The sequence below is a fragment of the Pan troglodytes genome, chromosome 13 (assembly GCF_028858775.2).
Source record: "Pan troglodytes isolate AG18354 chromosome 13, NHGRI_mPanTro3-v2.0_pri, whole genome shotgun sequence".
In the NCBI taxonomy this organism is placed as follows: Eukaryota; Metazoa; Chordata; class Mammalia; order Primates; family Hominidae; genus Pan; species Pan troglodytes.
The window spans coordinates 121,760,256-121,772,974 of record NC_072411.2 but is presented as its reverse complement, the minus strand read 5'-3'; the positions used below and the strand labels follow the sequence as shown (position 1 = coordinate 121,772,974).

General features: G+C 57.0%; 1 protein-coding gene across 4 annotated transcripts; it reads right to left on the bottom strand.

Moving 5' to 3' along the window:
• Positions 1-4,309: 4,309 nt before the first annotated feature.
• On the bottom strand, positions 4,310-12,489 carry GMPPA (GDP-mannose pyrophosphorylase A). 4 transcript variants are annotated; one of them, XM_009444384.5, is made up of 13 exons: positions 12,362-12,489; positions 11,286-11,340; positions 11,083-11,180; positions 9,722-9,825; positions 9,264-9,450; positions 8,860-8,919; positions 7,087-7,217; positions 5,938-6,072; positions 5,745-5,842; positions 5,539-5,585; positions 5,227-5,319; positions 4,877-5,045; positions 4,310-4,601 (listed from the first exon to the last, which is right to left on the bottom strand). In XM_009444384.5, exons 2-13 carry the CDS (start codon positions 11,323-11,325, stop codon positions 4,501-4,503), a joined length of 1,263 nt encoding a protein of 420 aa, XP_009442659.1. In that variant the 5' UTR covers positions 11,326-11,340; positions 12,362-12,489; the 3' UTR covers positions 4,310-4,500. The 4 variants fall into 4 exon arrangements, with proteins under 4 accessions (XP_009442659.1, XP_516110.3, XP_003309519.1 ...); XM_516110.8 differs by having other exon boundaries at positions 11,286-11,345; positions 12,362-12,467; XM_003309471.4 differs by having other exon boundaries at positions 12,047-12,418.
• Positions 12,490-12,719: the final 230 nt, after the last annotated feature.

Here is a 12,719-nt window from a genome sequence, read left to right as displayed (position 1 = left end):
CAGAGACCTCCCAGGATCCAACCTGGGGGGTTCCAAGGGTGCTTTCTCAAAGCACAGGAACCCCCAAGCTGATGCCCAGATTCCTTGCCTGGCTGGCCCCATTCAAAAATGCTGTGACCCCCCGAACTCCTAGACAGCATTCTCCAAAAGGTGCCCAGCCTCCCCCTGCACCCAGAGGACACCCTCCCCAGCCCAGACACCTGGCCCTGGTGCGGACCAAGTGATGAGCCAGTGTGGGACAGATGTGGGCGGTAAGGGACAAGGATGGGGGGGCTGGGGCCGGGCTGGACCAGGCCTGGCTGGTGAGCACAGAGCGGTGACAAACGGGCTGTGCAGGGGCCGAGGGGCGGGGGGCGGACGGCGGCTGATTTATCTGGGTTATTTATGCCGCGGACGAGGCAGGAGAAGCGGTTAATGAGAGTCCCAGAGAAGGGGGGTGGGGAGGCCCGAACGTGATCTGAGGCGACTGAAGAGGGTTAGCGTCCCACCGCCAGGCCCTGCCCCCACTGTCCGCCAGTACTCCTTGCACCCCCACCCCATCTTTCTAGGGCCAGCCCAGCCCAGCACCTTCTCCTGAGTCTCATACCAACACTTCCCATCTCCTTTCGGGTACTCCCAAGCCAAGGCAACGGGTCCCTGGGACTATAAGGACACCAGGTCCAAGATGGGATGGGGGCATCAGGAGGAAGTGGGGAAGACACCAGGAAAGGGAGGGCAGGAAGATGAAAAATCCTGGCTGGCCAGAAACTAACAAAGTCTGTGGGGCCTGCGGGGGAGGGCTGGGATGGACGCAGCCATCGTGGGAGTGGGTGTGCAGCCGACAACCTCGGAGCTGAGGCTGCAGAGGGCAAAGGGCATGGGGTACAGAGGCGGTGTCAGCCAGTAGCCACAGCGGGGGCCTGAGTGGCAGAGACAGGCTGGCCGGGAGGGGGTGCTGGTCAGAGAGCGGAGAGAGCTGAGGAAGGAGGGGGAGAAGATCCAGGAAGGAGGGGGAGAGGGCTTTGCAGCAGCGAAAGCTGCTGGGAGCAGATAAGGCAGCACAGCAGCAGGAGGGATTAGAGCTCCGAGGGGCATGTGGGGAGCGGTGTGGGAATTGGGGGGTGGGGCAGGGAGGAGAAGGTTGAGGGCAAGACACTAGGGCCAAGGAAATAAGTGGGAAAAGTGAGGGCTGTGAAGACGGCAGGGTTTCATCAGGGGCCAAGAGGTGGTCATCGACGGGGAGAGGAGAGAAGGAATTCCTGATCCTTCTCTCCTCTGTCCTAGGAGAGGGGGCTTTTCTGCCATTGATAGAGCCCCCGCCCCCTACACCCCATGCATGTCAGGGGCAGCAGAGGGACGCACTACCGAGGGTCGAGAACGGGCGGATTTTGGGGTGGGGGCAGTGGCAGGGGCCAACCCTAGCAGCTGAGCTGAAGGCTAGACTGAGAACACACAGCACCCCCTTGAGGTGGCCGGTGGAGCACAAGGGTGCCGCAGCGATCAGCGCTGGCACCGAGACCTTGTAGTGCCCAGGCTGTGGCAAAGATCAATTTCAGAGGGGGCTTCTTCATGGGGAGGGGTGTGGGCTTGGAAGGAGAGCAGATGGCTTCCCAGGGATCACCCCTTGAACTCAGACACCCCTCACCACCCCCTGCCCTCCTGCTCTCTGAGCCTCCCAGGATGTACTTGGGGTGGGTGAGGTCCCCCACTCCCTCCACACCAGAGCCCAGGGCAGTTCAGAGGTGGCCATGGCGGCAGAGGGGAGCCTCAGGGAAGGAAGGGGAGCAGGAAGGGCTGGGGAAGGGGAGCGGGGGTGGCAGGCGGGGCTGGGTAATTGCATGTTTGCCAGTTCTCCCGTCTCTGCACACGAGGGAGCGTGTGTCGGTGGGTGTAGCTTCGCCTCAAGGAGTATGTGTCTGTTGGCAGAGGTGTCAGTGTGTCTGTCTCAGGGGTCTGGGCTCTCCTTGGCCCCCACCCACCCCTTTCCACCCCCTTTGTGTTTTGGGGAGTGCAGCTCTGGGCACACCCAGCTGTGCTCCGTGCGGATGCAGCAGATGTGGCGGGGCCCCAGCTGTGCCTGCTTCCCAGAGAGGGGGAGGGGGCTGCAATCTGCTCCCCCGATAATGGCTGCTAAGTGCCAGGGGGAGGGGATTGAGATGGAGGTGGGACTGGGCCCCCTGGCAGCCTGGCCTAGGGGACCGGAGGGAGATGAGGGCTCTGCCCCCACCCCACCCTGTCCTGGCCAGCCTCCCCCAAGTCTGTGTTCTTGGCTCAGCCTTTCCCCCCTCAGCTGGCTCCTGAAGCCCATCCAAATTTCTCTCCACACTCGGTCCCTGTCCCCGGCTCTCCTCCCCTGTCGCCCTATCCAGCTTGGTGCCAGGGACCCACCCCCCTCCCCGACCCCCAGCTTGCTCCCCCTCGCTGATTTTACAGAATAATCTTTTTATGGAAACTGAAAAAAGCACTAATGGCAGGAGCGCACCCCTCCCCCGCATCCCTCCCCCGCTCATCCCCCACTTCCCACCCCAGTTCCCTCTTGTTTCTCCCTTCCCAGACCCTCCCCAGGCTGGCGCCCTCCTACCCCTAAACGGCCAATGATGGTTGGGCACAGGGTCCCAGCAGTGGTGGACAAAGGGGCCCCCTGTACCCCGTCCAGGGGCAGGTGCTCCATCTTGGGTCTCTCAGAGATGGATGGGACTTTAGGTCCCTCCCAGCACAGAAGTGGGCTGGGGAGGAGTGGGGGGGCATGTCCTTCTTAGACCCCCCCAACAACGGTGACTCCTTCAATCTCGGGGGCATGTTACAAAGACCTCTGGGGGGCATGTTACACAGACCTCAGCTTTGCTAGCGGCACCCCCCTTCAAACACTGACCCTTTCCCCTTCCACTGCCTCTCCCCACCATGTCCCCACCCCCACTGGGTCTAGGAGGGGGATCCCGGGGGCCAGGGCCTGACACAGACTTATTGGATTTCACGGTGTTTTGCTGAGAAAATAATTAAATTATCATATTTATGATGGAGCTGCCATGGCCTCTGCCAACCACTCGGAACAGAAGGGTCAGGACTAGGGGGGAGGAGAGGGAAGGGACCTAGCCCCTGGTCCTATGGCCCACCCTCTCCCAGCCCCTTCCTTGGGGTGATGACCCCAGCCCAGAGTGGGGACCTGCAGCCCCCTCCCACTCCCATGAAGAGAGATAATGAAGGTCTGGGCTGGAGGCCAGGACAGGAGGAACTGAGGAACTAGGGACAGCTTATAGGTCAGGACTGCTAAACCCCACACTGTGTAGATCGTTCCCTACATGCTGGCACACAGCCCACGGGACCTGAGGGGCCTGGGAGGTCACATTTGGCCCAATCCCCAAGTCAACCTCAGTCCAGCTCCTGAGAAGGCGCAGCTTCCTAACTGCCGGGCTATGAAGCTATGAAACCCTGGGCTCTGTCCCAGAGCCTGGTGCTGATAACAAGGCCCCAGCACCCTGCTGCCTGCCACCCCTGCCTGCTGCCAGGACCCCCTCCTTTCTCCCACCCACGCCCTGTACCCCCCATTCTCTTCGGGTAATTAGATTCCTCTCAATTAGCAGATTACGATCATTACCAGCTCATCTGGCAACACAGCTCCACACCCACAGCTGGGGAAGCGGGGCACCAAGAGGGGCACATGGGGGTCATGGGCAAACATGAGAGATGGCTGGGAGAGGAGGGCTGAGACCTCCCAAAGGGCAGGGCCAGGGGGACAGGAGGTGGTGAGGGCCTTCCCAGAACAGGGTACCTCCCACTGTGCTTCCGAAGAGAATGGCACCAGCTCAGGCCCACCCAGCCTGCCAGGGGAGTAGAAGACAGAGACATGAGGCCTCGGGCAGAGGCAAAACCCCCACCCTGCCAAAAGCCAAGCTGGGAGCAGATGGAGCTGGCAAAGCGGAAAACCGGCCAGGGCTGGGCTCAGCGGGAACCGAGCAGAGCGGGCTGTGGGGATCAGCCTCTAGGCCTGTGGCCCCAGTTCCTGTGCCTGCTGCCCAACCGAAATCCTTCACCCTTCCCTTCGGAATCCTTGCACATGGGGGCCTGAGCCAGGCCCGGTGAGGAGGAACAGGGAGGCAGGGAGGCAGGGGTGAAGGGGGGGACCAGGCAGGCTGGGGAGCCTAGAGGGCCTTCCTCCCGAGCAGCACGAGGCTGAGGCAGTGGGACGGGGAGATTTACCAGGGCTCCAGATTCATTATTCATGAGCCCACAGCAACGACTCCAATTTAAATGCTAATGTGGGGGGGCCTGACTCAGCTGCCCCGCTTCCGCCCCCACCCCCAGCCCAGACATAAGTACAGTCTGTGCTGGCTCCAAGGTTCACGGGGTTTATTAGGGAGTCGGGAGGGAGAAAACCCAGGAGTCCCCAGGCCACCCACACTGCTCCCCGGCATGTGACGATCCTGCCTGGCTTTCTCTGGTCCTTTCTGGACAGAGGCTGGCCAAGCAGGCAGCAGCCTCAAGGGGAGTGGGTAGGAGCTGGGGGCCTTCTGGCAGCCCTACTCAGAGGATGATCTGGTTGGTGAAGCTTCGGCTCAGCTCCTTGTGTGGCAGAACAATCGAGTTCAGGATGAGCACCTCGGCAGGGATCCGGACTCGGCAGCCTGCAGCATGGATGAGGGCACCAGGGGAGGTCATGGGAGGGGAGACAGGGGCAGGGAGCTGGGGGCCACTGCCAGCAGGGAGGGAGCCCTCCTGCCCATCTGTGCCCCTGGTCTCATGCCCCCGGTGACTCACACAGGGCCTGGCACACAGCAGGCCCTTGGTAACTGTTTGCTAAAAGAAGAAACACGCATGCACACAGAGGAACGAACGCTCCCCGGGGCCACTGGCCATCAGCTGTGGGGTTCCCCCAGCCCTGGCCCCCAGGAAGCCATACCCAGGATGGTGATAGCAGGCAGCAGCTTCCCGTCCTTGAAGAGGCTCTCACTGTCCATGCGGGCTCGGGGATCGTTGGGGTTAGGGTCACTGGGGGTACCCTCCACGCGGGCCCAGCGTCCCACGGTGCTCCCCCAGCCCACGATGCTATGCAGAACACACGTGTGCTCCTGCCAAAGAGGACAGTGAAAGGTAAGGGGAAGAGGCAGGAGGCAGCAGGAACCGGAGGGTGTGAGGTGCGGCCAGATGCAGAGCCCATGGCGTTCACCCTTCTCTGTTCTTGGGGGGATGCCTGGGCCCTCCCCACAGCCTCTTGGGGTGTCACATGCTGCTGTGTATGCTGGTACCTACCTGCAAAGTGGCTCCATGGAGGACGATGCTCTCCCGGAGCCGCACACCCTCACCCACGGTCACCCCCTTCCCGATGGAGACGTTGGGGCCCAGCTGTGGAGAGAAGCACACACCATAAGCCCTGGAGGGACTTGGAGGATCCCCAAACCCAACTCCCTTCTAGAACAGATAAGGCAGAAGTGACCTGCTCGAGGACACACAATAGGCTGTGACAAAGTGAAGAAACCGGCACCCAGAACTCAAGGCAGCGTGGGCACCCTCCATCCATCCGACCACCACCCTTCCCTCCCTGGGGCTGGGACCAGCACTCACCACAGCCGAGGGGGCCACCTTGGCGGTCGGGTGGATGTACACATTCCCTAGAAGCAGAAGAGAGGCCCTGGGGGCAAATATCCCAAACCGAATTTGATCAGGAAGGGGCAGGGATTGAGGCTTTAACTCTGGACTCGAGGTCAAGAATCCTGGTTCAGAGGGCTGGGGTGGAAGCCAAAGGTTAGGAATTGGGGCAGGCTGGGTACCTCGGATCCATGGGCCCCCTGGGGTGTGCTTGGCCAGCCGTTCTGGGTGAGTGTCCTGGTATCGGCTCAGGTAGAGGCGGGAGGCGTAGAGGGCTGAACTGGGGACCGCAAGGGGGACAGGGGCTCAGGGGTCAGCAGGGCCTGTGCCCACCACCCCAAAGTTTCAATCCCCAGGGGACCCAGCCTTCCATACCCTGCGGACTTGATCTGACTCCAGATACCATCAGTGAGATGCACGTATATCTGGCCCTGCCCTGCCAGGGCTGAAAACACATCCTGCTCTAGGCGGATGGTACCTGCCCCTGGCCACAAGCCTGGTGAGTCCTCCCTGGCAGAGAGGAAGAATGCTGACATTAGTCCCCCAGCTGAGCCCCGACTGTGGGGCTAACACAGTCTCCCAGGGACAGGAGTAGGAGGATTCCCACCACCTCTCTAAGCCCCTCTCTCCAGGTCTGGTTTGACCCTCTCTGGGATGTGGCTGCTCACATCCCAGGAACCTCTCCCACCCAGCCCCGACTTGGGTGGGTGCTATCACAAGGGAGCCCCAGGCAGAGGCCTGCTTCCCATCCCTGCCCCATTTCCATAAGGAGTTCCCCCCATTTTCACATTCTCATCCCCATTCAGCCCTTTACCCCCTCCAAGTTACCCTCCCCCTCATTGGATGGAATGAAACACAGACAGACTCACCCTAGAGCAAGGCAGCTGGTGAGGGCAGAGACAGTCACAGAAAGAAAGGGAGAGAGAGATGGTAGAGATGCCAGCTCAGCAGAGACAGAGACAGAGAGGCCAGGAGAGATGGAGAGGGAAGCAGAGACACGGGTGGGAGTGAGAAATGGCTATGAGCAGAGGAGGCCTTAGATGGGGCGACGGGGGGCTAAGGCAAGGATCCCTAGAAGGGAACAGCTTCTAGCCCTAGGAGGGAAGACCCTGGGACTGGTGAGCAGGGCTCTGGTGCTATGTTCCAAGGGGAGCCTCAGCCTGAGAGTGTGCATGTCTGTCTGTGTGTGCACGTGCACACGTCTGCACCCGAGCATGTGTGCGCCCAACTGTGTGTTGCCGTCTGTTCTGAAAGACGTCTCTGGGACACTCAGGGCTTAGGAGAAATGGACCAGAAGGGGAGTGGGCAGGCAGTGACAGAGGAGGAACTGGGATGGATAAGGAAGAGGGACAGAATGAGGTTAGAAGGGGAGGGACTCAGGAGGCTCTGCTGGAGATGGCAAGTGGAGAAGGGAGAGGGGAGGAGGAAAGTGAGCAAGTTGAGATGGAGCCTGCAGAGACTGGTATGTGTTGGGGTCCGTGACTGGGGGTACTTGGGGTCACAGGGCTATGGGGCCTGCCTCACAATTGCCCATCCTGCTGATTACGCTGGAAGACATCCCGAAGAGGCTTCAAGGCTTCAGGAGAAAAGAGGTAGATGCCGCAGTTGATGATGTCACTGATAAATGTGCTGGGTTTCTCCACATAGTGCAATACCTGAGGACAGAGCGGGCTGGGTTCAGTAGAAGAAGGGACTACCGCCACAGTCCCCTAAGACCCTCTGATTTCTAGGCCCTTCTTGCCTCTCCTCCCTGCTGCCAGGGTGGCCTGGCTAAAATGCAGTGCGCGTCCGCATCCTACTGCTGCCTGGCTTTAAACCCTGAGATGACTGCCCTTCACCTGATTCAGCTTCAGATAAATCCAAAGTCCATGGCTTTCCCTGCCTGATCCTCCCCACCACCTACCTCTCAGACGCATTTCCACCCGACTGCATGCCTGTGCCTGGAATGGCCTTTCTCATCTCTTCATCTGGAAAGCCCACCTTTCCAAACCCAGTTGACACTGTCACTCTCTCTGTGCGTCCTCTCTTGCTGGCCCGAGTTAGCTGTTCATGCCTGGGCACTCCTGAACTCTGGCCACGCCTCACCCATGGCATTGTATCATTTGCAAAGGTTGCCTTTTGATTCTGTCACTCCTATTAGACTGACAGTGACCAAGAGGCAGGGACTGCACCCATTTGGCTCTGTTTCTCTCACAGCTACCTGGTGCTGAGCACAAAACTATATGTGTGTAGGTGTGTACATGCATGTGTGTGTGCGTGTTTATATGTATGTTTTATATTAAAGCACAAACAAATAAAAGGAGTATGTGACGCCAGGTATGGTGGTGGCTCATGCCTATAATCCTAGCACTTTGGAAGGCTGAAGTAGGTGGATCACTTGAGCTCAGGAGTTCGAGACCAGCCTGGGCAATATGACGAAAGCCTGTCTCTACTAAAAATACAAAAATTAGCCTGGCACATGCCTGTAATCCCAGCTACTCAGGAGGCTGAGGCAGGAGAACGGCATGAACCCAGGAGGCAGAGGCTGCAGTGAGCCGAGATCACACCACTGCAGTCCAGCCTGGGCAACAGAGTGAGACTCTGTCTCAAAAAAAAAAAAAAAAATCAGCTGGGCATGGTGGCTCATGCCTATAGTCCCAGCTACTTGAGGGGCTGAAGTGGGAGGATGGCTTAAACCTGGGAGGTCGAGGATGCAGTGACCCAAGATCGTGCCACTGCACTCCAGCCTGGAAGACAAAGTGAGACTCTGTCTCAAAATAAATAAATAAACACATACATACATAAATAAATAAAGGAGGGAGGGTTATGTGAAAGTCAAGGGGCTTAGGAGAAGGGAGTTTCACAAAACAGGACAGAGCCCTGCTGCCCTGCCTATCATGCTCCTGCTTCCGGTATGTTACTTCCTGCCTCCAGGCCTTTATACCTGCCATTCCCTCTGCCTGTAGTACCTTCCTGTGTCCTCTGTCATCTAGACAAATGGGACTCTGCTCAGACCTTGCTTCCTCCAGGAAGCCCTCCCTACTCCCACCCCAGCAAGGCTGGGTTGGGGCCCCCTTGGTGTTCCCATCATGCACTGTGCATACATTTATTACAGCACCACCCCCAGGGAAATTAACCATTCCCCCCTCCCCCTGGTCAATCTCTCTTAAAGGGATATAAGATGATTAATCGGGAGTGTCTCACCTGTCTGACAAGACTAGGGCCCACCCCATACTGTGCCAGCATTCTCTAGAGGCCTGAGGTAGAGGGGATGATGACACAGAGTAGGCACCCACCCAGCCCCCACTCTGCTCTCACCTCGTGTGTCTGTGGATTCTCAACGATGCAGCCGTAGTTGAGGGATTGCGTCCTGTTAGCCTGAAAGACAGACACACCCGAGACAGTGACCCGCCTGCTCCAGGGCAGCCACGTCTGTTTTTTCTTTCTTTCCCTCCCCTACAGCACCTGGCATGCAGCTCTGCCACTGACAGGCCTTCCGCAAGGGTGGAAACTGACAGCTGCCCTCCCCCTCCCTACTTCTGAACAGCCAGAGGGCTCGGGGTCTCCGCTAACACCTCCATGCTGCCAGAGCAGCACATCTCCCTCCTGACGCCAGCTCCCACACCAACTCCCGGGGCGCCCCTGCCTCCCCAACACCCTGAATTCCGGGAAGCTCTTGGGATCACCTCCTCTACACCCTCCAGCCCTCCTGACCCCCTCACCGTAGTGCCAAGGAGTAAGAAAGGGTGACGCTGGCGTCGGTGGGCTTCCAACATAGCACTCAAGGGGAAGTCGGAGCAGACATCAGCATTGAGCACGAAGAATGCCTCGGGGCTCCCAGCCAGGATCTGGTCTCGAAAATGGTAAAGACCACCCCCTGTGCCTAGGGGGGCAAATTCCTGCAGGTACCTGTCCCCAGGGACCCGAGAGCCAGATCAGTGGATCTTAGGAAACAGATACCATGAGCCAGGGCACCTGACCCCCACCGCTTGCTCCCAGGACTACTCCTGCCCAAGGCCTACAGAGAAACTCTATATACTCAGAGATTCATTGATGTCCAAACAAGAATCCTTCTAGTAGGTGAGGATGAACTCCAGCAAATGCTGACTCAACCCACTTCCAAGAACTCAGAGGCCTAGGGCATCCCCACCCCCCCATATACGAGTGTGTGCACAAACACCTGACTGGAAGGTTAAACTCCTGCTGGGCGGCTTCTAGGAACTGGGTGAGGGGCTCATCAGGTTGGTAGAAGCCAATGAGCAGAATCTCCTGCATTCCAGGGACCTGAGGACAAGGGAAGAGGCTGGGATGAAGAATATCTAATAGGAGGGGATGTTGGGGAAATCCTTGGTGCTGGCCCAAAGTCCAGAAACCAGTTTCAGTCTCAGCTGTGGGGCCCCAGGGCACTCACCACTCTGGGCTATTTTCTCCTCTGGACAATGAGGAATTTGGAGGAAGTCGGAGGCCTGATCTTTTTTCGTTTTGTTTTATTTTTGTGAAAAAGGGTCTCGCTCTGTTGCCCAGGCTGGAGTGCAGTGGCATGATTTTGGCTCACTGCAGCCTCCACCTCCTGGGCTCAAGCGATCCTCCCACCTCAGCCTCCCGAGTATTGAGGACTACAGCCATGTCACCACCTGCCTCAGCCTCTAGAGCAGCTAGGACTACAGCCAGGCCATCACATCTAGCTAATTTTTAAACTTTTTGTAGAGAAGGGGTCTCTTGATGTTGCCAAAGCTAGGCTAGAACTCCTGGCCTCAAGCGATCCTCCCGACTCGGCCTCAAAAAGCGTTGGGATTACAGACATGAGCTACCATGCCAGGCCTGATCTTTCAATCAATTATTACCCCCACCAACCTGAACTGGGACTCACTCTAAGAAAGACTTTGCCTACCAAGCTGCATTAATCCATTTCCACCCCACCCCCTCCCCCCCGGCCATTTTTATTATCTGTCAGCCTAAGCTTGAGATCAGCATGAGGTAAGGGTACCATTTATCAAGGGTCTGCGTTGTACTAGGCATTTTACAAATATCATTTCTAAGCTTCACCACCCAACAAGGTAGGTCTAATCACCCCCATTTTACACATAAGGAAACTGAGTGTCAGAGAAGGTGTGTTATTTGTTGCAGACCTCACAGCAGGCAGAGACTGAATTCAAACCAAAACCTTGCCTGGCTCAATACGAAAAGCAATAAAGAAATGAGCATCAATGTGATCAAGGATATGAATTTGTGCTTGGTTATCATTAAGAGTCTCCATGCTACAGCTTTACATTGTCTCCAAGATCCTTGCCTGATCTCACGTTCCACACTTTAAAAATAGGAGTGAAATCTGAGCAGGAAGAGGCCAGATGAGAAACTAGATTAGGGGAAGACAGCAGGGCAGCTGCACAGCATAACTTGAGGGGGCGCCATTCACATTGTCATCTGTGAATGATGGTCCTTGGAGTTATGCCTGGTGGGAAGAGTTCATGGTTGGGAAAGGGGGAAACAGCATGAAGATAAGCAGGAAATGAGGTGAGAGAGGGGAGCCCCTGAGGTTACCTGGGCACAGGCTTCAATATGGTGTTGGATCATAGGGACCCCTGCCACAGGAAACAATGGTTTGGGCACCTCAAAAGACAAAGGTCTGAAGCGAGTTCCTGGGAGAGGAGAGAGGAGAACATTTCGGCCTCCTGCCTTCCTCTGCCCCCATCCCGCCTACCACTCCAGCCCAACCTCCTCCCCCCATTCCCCTGGCACCTCACCCTTTTGAGGGCCTCCAATCAGGATCACCGCTTTGAGCATAATGGTGGCTGCTACCTAAACTTCAAATTCCAACAGAGAAATCAAGCTCAGATCTCCTACCCCAACCAAGCCCCAAAACCCAAATAGCAACACTTAGCCCTCTCCCAAGATGTAAACCCAAAGCTCAATATAGTCTCTGCCTGGACCCAACACCTCACAAATCCCACACATCTCAAATCCCAGCAGAGAAATCAAGCTCAGATCTCACACCCCAACCAAACCCCAAACCCCAAATAGCAGCACTTAGCCCTCCCCCAAGATGTAAACCCAAAGCTCAATATAGTCCCTGCCTGGACAGAACCTCACAAATCCCACACATCTCAAATCCCAACCCAGATTCCAGTCGGCCTTCAAACCTCACAGTGATTCCTCCCAAATTCTGAAATTCACACCCCACAATTTGATCTCTAAAAGACTTCCCTCTGGCCATGAACAAATTCTGCAAATTCAGAAACCTGGCAGAGACTCCGTTCTCAGACCCAAACCTCAAAATACTGAAGCCTCAAATTCCCAAAGTGTTGCGTCTTCATTCTAGATATTAAGCCCTGAATCCCAATAGTGAACCCTGAATATTGAACAGCAAACCCTGAGTGAGCCTCAGATATTTAACTTAAATCCTGAACGTAATCCCCAAGTACTGAACTAACACTGATCTGAATTTGAAGAACCCCTAATCCCAGCAAAAATCCTCTATATGCTAAACATGAATCCTAAAACTAACCTCTGTATGTTGAACCCCAAATCAAAAGACAGGTTCCCTTGGCATCTCAAACACTGAACCTATTGACCCCCCTCCAGTCCTAATACGGACGACTGGGTCTAAATCTCTGGATTCGGAGGATTGATTGATTGCTGACCCTCTGAACCCCACAACTGACTCTGTCCAATAAACCCTGGCCTCTCATTGCCAGGGATTGTGGGACAACACAGGCGCGGGCGCACCGAGGGCCAGCCAGGACCTCGGAGCCCGCTCTCCGTCTAGAGGGTGTCCCCTGCCCCTTACCCCTGCCGCCACCCCTCCACCAGCTCCCTTTACCACTAGCTCCCTTCACTCCAGCTCTGCCGCCCGCTACTGCAAGCTCCTTCCGCGCACGTGTCTTCTCGCAAGTCGCGAGAACTCATTCGCAGGGTCTGCCGGGAATTGTAGTCTGACCCTTTCCCCGCTTTCTAACTTTATGGGAGAGGAAAGAGGTGCTGAAGTCCAGGGGCGTGACCAAGGGATCGCGGGGCGGGGTTAAATGCGAAGAAGGGTGGGGCCTGAGAAGCCCAGCCTGGAACATAAGACTGGGACCCGAGCTGTTGGGGAATCGGCCTCGGGGCAGCAGCCGAAGTGAGGAACTGGGTCCCACAGGAAAACGGGACTAAGGACAGCAGGGGTGTGTGGCCAGCCCTGG

Bases quoted from the DNA above. Each gene is read 5' to 3' on its own strand.
- GMPPA (XM_009444384.5), bottom strand. From the start codon at position 11,325: ATGCTCAAAGCGGTGATCCTGATTGGAGGCCCTCAAAAGG. The intron at 11,181-11,285 runs GTGAGGTGCCAG...CTCCTCTCCCAG, and splicing joins GATTGGAGGCCCTCAAAAGG to GAACTCGCTTCAGACCTTTG. The intron at 7,218-8,859 runs GTGAGAGCAGAG...CTCTGTCCTCAG, and splicing joins AGAATCCACAGACACACGAG to GTATTGCACTATGTGGAGAA.